This window comes from Glycine soja, chromosome 11 (assembly GCF_004193775.1).
Source record: "Glycine soja cultivar W05 chromosome 11, ASM419377v2, whole genome shotgun sequence".
Taxonomy (NCBI): domain Eukaryota; kingdom Viridiplantae; phylum Streptophyta; class Magnoliopsida; order Fabales; family Fabaceae; genus Glycine; species Glycine soja.
The window spans coordinates 45,966,658-45,976,305 of NC_041012.1; the positions used below are offsets into that span (position 1 = coordinate 45,966,658).

Consider the following 9,648-nt stretch of genomic DNA (forward strand, 5'->3'; position numbering starts at 1 on the left):
TTTTAGTTAGATCAAATTGATCTTTTCGTCAAATTTTTGTATCAAAGGTATTAATTTTAACTAATTGTTTACTAGGTAATCATTCATCTAATGTGACATGATATTTCTTATAATTTGTTGTGTGTTATAAGTTAATTAAGTTGGTGTCATAAAATGATGGGAGGATCAACTTGATCTGAAAAAAATAGTTTAAAAAAATAAAGTGAAATTTTTAATGAACAAAAGACAAAAATACATTTTAACCTCTTTTTTTAAAATCTGGAAAAACAATTCATATATAATATTCTTTGGAGGGATTATTCTGTTAGATTAATTATTTGATAAATTTTAATTAAAATATAGAGTTTAATATATATATATATATATATATATATATATATATATATATAATTAATATAAAATAATTATTAATGTTAATATTTAAGATAATTATTATAAAACTCAAAAAATTATCTTTCAATCATTTGTTGTTAGATAATAATATAAAAACAATGTTTATATTGTGCATGTGTTATTTATTATAGATTATAATAGAATCTTAAGAAAAATATAATCAAGGAACTAATTAAAAATAATCTATTAAATTCAATAAAAAAATCTATTAAATTTTAAAAACTTACTTACAGAATTTTAAAATATAAAAAAAATTAGTCTTTATATTTGAGTAAAAAAATATTAAAGTTCTTGTACTTTTATATTAATGAATTTAATTTTTAAATTCTAAAAAAAAAACATGTACATCTAGTTCATCCTAACTATAAAAACATGATCAATTTTTATAAAAACAAATGAGCTAAATTATCATATTTTTTAAAATTTGATGATCATATTTTTTAAAATTTGATGATCATATTTTTTATATGAAAATATAAGTACCTTGGTAAGTGAACATATTTTTTTTGCCCCTATAATTATTTTTCACGTATCATTTTTTTAAAATAATTTAAATTTTACCTATTGTATTTTAACTGAAAGGATTGAGGCGTTAGTATTTATTTAGGCTATGTCAAGTTGTCAACTTTCTTGGAAAGAACTGAATAAGCGTAGAGCCACGCATTCCTTTTTGTACGTTATTTAATTCATAAGAAAGCACTTTACTACTATTAAATAATTATTAAACAGAGCGTGTACAGTGAGTCTTGTATAAGACAAGGAACCGTGTGGATTCTGCTCCAAACAGTGGGTGCAACGCCCCTGGTTTTCTTTTTCCTTTATTCTCTTCCACCCCGAAAGGCCAAAACAGCCTGTGGTTTTAGCATTAAACTCCTATTTGTAAATCACTCAATAACTTACATATATATAGGAATTAACAAATCACTCACCTTACACAGACCAATATTCATTCGTTTAGATTCATCAAAAGCTTATAACAACAATTAAACATGAGTGCAGCCAGCAGAGCTTGGATTGTGGCATCAAGCATTGGAGCAGTGGAGGCATTGAAGGATCAATTGGGGGTGTGCAGGTGGAACCATGCATTGAGGTCACTGCAGCAGCATGCCAAGAGCAACATTAGATCCTACACTCAGGCCAAAACCTTGTCTTCTGCTACTTCTGCTGCTGTCTCCAATAAGGTCAAGAGGACCAAGGAGGAGTCCATGAGGAAAGTCATGGACTTGAGCTGTTGGGGTCCCAATACTTCAAGGTTTTAGTGTGTGGACTATTCTAATTGCATTCATCATTGTGCTGCAAGGTTTATGAAGATTCAATACTACCTTTGTAGCCTTTTTGTCATGGCATGCATCCCTTTGGCCTTTACCTTATGTATCTATTTGATTCATAATACAAAGTTTTGTCTATGAAAATGGTAAATATTTGATCCAATGAAAAGAAAACTGAGGTCTGTTTTTCAATTATTTTGTCTGTTAAGTTCAATTTTAAATTTTTAATTAAGTGCACATATGGATCCTTGAATGTTTTTCTAAACGATTTATATCCCCTATAGTTATTTAGTCCTAATCATGGAAAGGAAAGAGAGAAATGGACATGATCTGTGTATTATGTAAGATTTACAAACCCCCTTTTTGACGGATGCTTACAAAAGAAAAGGGTGTGAAAATCTATTTTTTATATAAAAAAAATCATTTAATAACGTTTCAATACATGCTATGATCAGCTGCAAGAATTGTGGTCGCAATTGCTTAGCCCAACCATAGGTGATTGTGGTTTCAGCCACATAAGTTGCATTATTTTGTACTAATTTTCAGCAATGTCAAGGATTACAATGAAATGTAAAGGGCTGCATTATTTTGTGATTTCCCGCAATGTCATGAATTGACATAAAATGTCACAAGGATGGCAATGAAATGGACTTGATAATGGCTAAATATGAGTTATTTTTTATGATAAAAATATATTAAAAATATTTTTAAAAATATTTATTTAGTAGTTATTTTTGACTTAAATGATAAGAATTAATATTTTTTTTCTCTACGGCTTGCAAATATAAAAAAGAAGGGATTAAAATAAAAAAAGATGCATAAAATACGAAAAAAATGAAGGTTTGAGCATCAAGCCTAGTCCAAGACGCGCTCAACGAGCAGAGTGCGTTAAGCGCGAAAAGATACCTAAGCTAAGCGAGCAGAGCGTGCTGAGCACGAGTATAAGACCCAAATCCATTCCAGGAGTCATGCCTAAGAGAAAACACCACCCGACCAACCCCGCACATCTCTAATGAATACATCTTAAGCCTGAGTATCTCAAATAGTGGAAATCCTTCTTTTTATTTTTTTTCACCCATTTTCTTCCATCTGTTGTTACCGCATCCAGTGTAAAGCCCTCAATGGTCATGAGAAGCTAAGTGATGTATGATGCACTCTTCATTATTTATCAATGCAATAACAAGTGTTTTCTATCCTCTTGTTGTTTTTATTTATCTCCCATGCATCCATCTTTACATTCTTTTAGGGGTTAGGTTCGCGAGAGGATAAATTCTAAATAAGATTTAAAGAAAATATGCATGTATTAGTTTTAGGGGTTAGACGCTCGACACATAGTAACTTCTAATAGAACAAAGAGAAAATATATCATAAAAAAATCATTACTAGACATAAAATGATAACTTTATGCCTATGCATTTAAGTACACATCTAGAATTTATTTCATGCATTTTATTTGTTGAATTTTTTTAAAGTCATTTGGGGATAAATAAATAAAATAGGCTTCTCATTGTTAGGTATCGGGGTCGTTAAGTAAATGAATAGATGTGGGTAAGATAAATTTACTTATATTGATAAAGAAAAATCATAAAATCATACATCCTAGTTAAGGTAGGCTAGGTCCCAACAATATTATTACATAGAACTTACCTTTTATTTTTCTTATCTTATTTTTCTTTATCTTCTTCTTCATCTTTTGTTTTTCTTATATTTTACTCTTCTTATCTTATCTTTTTTTATCTTCTATTTTTTAAATTTTTATTATATTTCAATTTAAATATTTTATCTTCTTTATCTTTTATATCTTATTTTTTTATCTTTCTACATCTTTATTTTAAATTCTTCATCTATTACTAATTTAGATTTTCATCAATCTAAATATAAACAAAAAATCAATAAATTTTCATGAATTCGACACTCGGACTTTCTGAAAATTTGGCATAACCATCGAGCTACTTTGTATCAAAATAACCGCCACGTTATCTGCACTGCAGTTAAGCCACTCCCTTTGGCTTGCAGGATCTGGCTTTTCAATCATAACGACAGAGGAGTCTTTTCATCAAAGAAAGAAACAACTAAATGATCAAAATAATATGTTAACAATTTTTTTCAGGTGATTTTTGTCAAAGTAATGCGTTATGGTTAATCAAGGATAGAAATAATTAAGAAAACCTTATCGAATCAACCAATCCAACTAATTTGCTGTCTTCTATTCAAAAGAGGATGTTTTGGATCGAGTGAGCAAAATTTAGAAAAGTTTGTTATTCTCCTAAATAGACTTATCAGTTGTCATGAAGAAAAAAAAAAGAGTTTCTCATTATTTACAGAGATATGGCTATGATGCCAAATTACGCAATAGGACAACAATCATACCATGGAAGATGGAAGTCTAGGTGAGATGATAAACTTCTAGGACTTGAGGAATTAGGCTATGCAACCAACTAATCGTATTAAGAGATTTGTGTTGTCTTCACCGTTTCAATATTTACATTTCAAAAGGAGAGGATCCAAATCCGTTCTAGGGAGCCTCGTTAGTTTTGGACATTTAAAGATCCTAAAGTTTTTTAGAGACTCACATACCATTAGTTTTGGAAATTATTTCCTCTATTAACTTGCAATTATATATGAAAAATTATCTCTTCCAAGTTCTGTAGATAGGCTAGCAGTCTAGGTGTTAAAAGCTTCTTGATAACGGGACAATGGCAGATGCAAAAGTACTTGAGACAATTAAAAGCTCCTCGTGGTGGAAATGTTTGAGCCACAACTTCATTCTCTCTTCCACCCGGGTTGCCAAGTCTTTGCCGTGATATTGTAAAGGCTGCATGGTATTGGTACTTTGAAAAATAAAGCTGGTTGACAATAATCACCACCATTGACTAGAGACCAAAGTGGTGATTATATACTTTTTTTAAGTTAATATAAGTTGAATGTATTCTCGTTTTGTTCCTAAGAAGATTCATCCTTTCTCGTCAATCGAGTTCAATTGTATGAATTTTTCTTTTAGTATTGTCTCAGTCGATCATTTATGTATGAGATGGGACAATGCTACATTAGTTTTTGCCGGCAACGGATGCATTTGTGGTTTATATTCCAAACTCATCTTAACCTCATAAAATAACATGTAAATTAAACTTATTCTCCTTCATTTAGCATTTATTACACGAGATTTATTATTTAAAATTATATTTTTTTTTGTCTTCTCTAACTCAAAATCATTAGTGATGGTGTTAATTTTTTCTGAAATACCAAATTAATCCTTATTAATTTAGCTACATAAATTGAGTAATTTAAAATTCCCAAATCCTCTTTGTTAGGATTTGCAAAAATTAGAACTATTAGTGAAGTTAGTGTACACCATTCTAAAACGTGACAGGAATCCAAAAAAAGTATCCTCTGGAAGTGGGTTGCACATGCGGTGATTGTCAGTGTTGGTGGTGATTGTCATCTAATAGTGGATTGTGTGGTCTAATGTGATTGTTAGCATGGTTGTTAAACTCGCGATTCTAAGTAGAATCGTGAAGGTTCCGTAAACTCGACTCGTAGAATCGAATCGTAAATTCGTAAGAGTTTACTCAAAAGGCAGCAACAAACACTACCCATCCTTGATGAAGTCAAAATTTCAATTAACAGATAATTTGTCTATATTTGAAGGACCACCTTAGCGTTGTCAGAATTCAACAGAACCCAAAACTCAACACTACAATGAAGCTAATAATAGTCTTGCCAGAATTTCAATTAAGAGATACTCCCTTAATAAGCATCGTTTCAAACTTTCAATTAACAAAGATGAATTAACAAAGAAGCTTTGAGAAAGAAAACACCTTAGTGTCATGGAGCAAAGCTTGGAGCTAGGTCAGGAAATGAGGGCTTTCGACGAGTGAGGGCTTTCAAGTTTCAAATAATGATGAGGACCACCATGACGCGATTAGCTCAACAGTCCAGCACGACAGCGATGACGACAACCACTACGACGCGAGTAGCTCAACGAGAGTCATTTTAGGGGGTTAGTAACTTGAACAAGGTAGAGTAAGTGAGTAGAGAGAGTCGCGAGTGTCATTTTTTAGGGTTGTTGTATGACGCCATTTCGGATTTTCATAAACTCGTGAACTCGGAGCAGACTCGCGAGTTTACCCAAACTCGTTCGAGTCTACGCAAAATCGGACGAGTTTACTCCGATTTCAATTCTACTTCCGATTTAACTCGCCAACCCTCAGTAGAATCGTAAAATCGTAAGATTTTACGATTTAAATCGAGAGTTTAACAATCATGATTGTTAGTGTTGGTGGTGATCGTCATTCTTATTTGAGATGTTGGTGGTAGTCGTTGTCTAAAAATTGATTACAAAAAAGTTCATCCAAATATTGTTTTGTCCTCACTTATTTAGATTGTACGATTTTCTATTTTTTAATTGGATTTTTTAATTTTAATATTGTGAAAATGATTTTAGTTGGAACCATTTTTTTACCGTGGAATCATTTGTGTGATGTTATTGACAAAGAAGGGAGTGTTATTGTAACAAATAGAATTGTAAAAGCTATGAAATTACTATAGGAGTAATTTATGAAAGAAATCCATGGAAGATGATAAGTGTAATTTGTTCTATAAAATAAAACTAATGATGCATAATTACCGTGTCAGAAGTATTTTCTATTAAATATGACCATCTGGGTTAGTTTAGAGAAAAATTTCCCACATTTAAATCTCACAAATAAAATCTAATTTACTTAAACTTAATTAAGTTGAGTAATATTTATATAAAAAAAAATCAGTTATCTTGACCCGAATTAACGTGATCAACTTTTTGTACACTTGCTTTTTGGCATTATTTTTACAGTATTTGAAATTGTAAAAGCAACATTTGGTGAATATGCTAGAACAGAATAGAGCAGCTACATATAATAGTTTTATTTTAAATTTATTCTGATTTAAGAATAAAATAGAAAAACATAATAACTTTTTCCCTTGATTAACATAAAACTTTCATAAAACATAAAGCTTTCATAAATCATAAGTATATATTTTTTACATTATTTATTAATAAAAATCATATTAAATATAACAATTATTATAAAATTTAACAAAATTACTGCATAATACAATACATGATAAAATAGCAACATAAAAAACTTTACATTCATATCACATTCTATATATATATAAATCAAAATTCCTCATATTTACATGCACTAAAGATATACTTGAACATTCTTCTTCCATGCCTCCGTTCGCTCACATACATGCAATTGCAAATATGCAATCCAAGCAACAGAAAATAATTAATAAAAAAGGTAAAAATAAAAAGAAGAAGCAAACCCAAATATTTATTAAGATCTAAGAGCAGGTGGGTCCCCAGCAAATCAAGTGCATGACATTCTCAGCTCTCTCCGTCTTTCTCTTCTCATCAACAACATTATTAGATTGCGTTGCATTACCACTGCTCCCTTGTCGTTTGATTCGTTTCTCCGGCAACAAAGTTTTCAATGAGCACATCCTCATGCTACCAATACCATTCATCACTCAAATTGTGATCCCTAATTCATAACTTCTTAAGAAAAATTAAGAACGTGTGTCTCTCTTGCTAAATAAATATTGCTCAGTGATGGATTGATTATGTACACTCTTTCATGAAAACCAACCAGGATTCAGCTCTCAGATTTTGTAACACCCGCGGTTAAAGATAGTAGCTCCTAACAAAATTGACGTCCAAATATAATTTCTTTATACATTATATATATGATGTCAATTTTATTATATTTTATATTTTCATTTAAAATTATTTTTTAAAAAAAAGTATGTTAATGTATACTTTTTATTTAATTTTTTATTCTGATATTTTTTTATATGTAAATATCACGGACTTATGCAATAGCCAATTTTTGCAACCTATTGTTGTAAGTAACCTAACACAGCTCCCAGAATTTGTAATCCGACTAATTTCTTGCCTTTGTTTAAGCCATTGTTTCTCTTTCAGTCGTAGTCAGCGACATGACCGTATCAAAGAGATTAGAGGTCGGCGAATTTAAAGGATATGGTCACCGATTCATACTCATAGGTCTAACCACCTTTGTCAAGTGATGGAATAAAAAAATTATATAAAAAGTGATGGAATAAAAAAGAACTTTTTAAAATATTATACCAAGAAGTGTCTTTTTTTTTTTTTTTACGGTTAAGTGCTTGATGTTTTTGAATTTTGACGCAGCATAATTTGATTATAATATTTAAAAGAACATATAAATTGGGACAAAATTTAAATGCAGTTGATTATATATATATATATATATATATATATATATATATATATATATATATATATATATATATATATATTAATTTAAATTACTCCGTAGGTCTTTGAACAATTCAGCAATTTTTAATTAGGTCTCGAAATTATATTTTGTTTTCTTTCTTAAACTTGTATTTTCTTAAGTTGAGTTCTTATATTTAATTGTCGTTACTAAAAATCAATTGTCTTGAATACCATGGAAGCTATGCTCACAATACTTATTTCTCAGAATATCTATCCTGTTTCACCGTATTTCTTTTTCTGCCTAAAAAATATTCTCCTTCGCAATTCACTTCCAATAGAAGCTACAATGTATGGAAGAAAGAATAATGAAAATTATGTCGTGACAAACTGAGAATAACTATTGCCTTGAAATCAAATCTCAATGGACCTCTAGTGCACCCCAAAATTCAGTTTGCTTCCCAAGTTTCACAAATAATGTCCAGGAAAAAGCATAAACAAAAAGAGAGTTTTTTTTTTATAGCAAAAAAGAGAGAAAAGTTTGAAAGTATAGAAAGATTATAGGTGTAGGAAGTTTCACATTGCGATTCTATTTATAGTGCAAGCATGATCGACTATTGGCAAGGTTTTAATTGTCTTTTAAGACTGTTACTTGCGAATGAATAAATGTCTAATTACATATATAGAAAATAAGTTATGTATTTTATAGTACAAAGTTGCTTCACATTGCTATTTTTTTAAAATTTATTTTATGGAATTCCATACTATTTTGAATTTTTATATTTTTTTATCTGAATTCTGTCTTAAACTCGTAATTATTTGGAATAAAGGTATTATATAGAGGGTAAGTCCTTCATTGTAATAGTTAAAAATTTGAAGAACTAAATCCGACTGAAAAAAATTATAAGTAACAACATTAGTTATAAAAAATTAAAGTTTTCGCACAAACAAAATATATGTGAAATGAAGCCAAGTTCCAAACATGGGCGCAAACGCAAAAAAAAGGATCATGACAAGGAGAGAGAAATGGAATGAGGAAAGTGACACGGATGATGCATGAAAAAATCAAATCCATTTTTATTTTTTATGGGACAAGTCTATAAAAATAAATGTTACAAATATGTTTTGTATAAGAGAATTTTATTTAAGACTTACTAGATAATATAAATTGTACTTCTTATTTTATGAATTTTATTTTTTTATCTAACAAATCTTATAAAAATTTCACTTAATCATGAACAATGTGTTAAAAATATGTTGATAACGATCTCATAACACCAATAACTGAAATCAAACCTGACCTCTTCTTATATCGTTGGGCCAACTTAATAGATTTGAAAAAGAAAGGTGTGATGGATTGGGCTTTTTAATTAATTATTGTGCCACGAACATGAAGGCAAATCCAGCTGGGCCAGTCTGTTTGAAACTTCCTAATCCAATAATGAGAGGAATAAGAACCTGCTGTTGATAATTTGTTAAAAAAAAGAGAAAAGTTGAAATTAACAAGACTAGTCCTAATGATAAAGTGGAGTAGTAATAATCACAGCCTCACAGGTATATCCATTAAATGGAAATAAAGGGTGAAAGTCCACTCATTAAAATATCTTGGTTGAAGAAGTAGTAGGAAAAGAAAAGGGGAAATCCTTCTTTGTGATAAAGCAAAGGAATGTCATAATAATTCCCATAATCAATTTCCCAACGAACAACAAACCTAACCCACATTTGTTAATGCCCCCTACATCAAGC

At 30.0% G+C, this 9,648-nt stretch overlaps 1 protein-coding gene across 1 annotated transcript; it reads left to right on the forward strand.

The window, feature by feature from the left end:
• The first annotated feature begins 1,302 nt into the window (after positions 1-1,302).
• LOC114374961 lies at positions 1,303-1,856 on the forward strand. The gene has a single exon (XM_028332691.1). It carries the CDS (start codon positions 1,383-1,385, stop codon positions 1,650-1,652), a length of 270 nt encoding a protein of 89 aa, XP_028188492.1. The 5' UTR covers positions 1,303-1,382; the 3' UTR covers positions 1,653-1,856.
• The last annotated feature ends 7,792 nt before the right edge of the window (positions 1,857-9,648 follow it).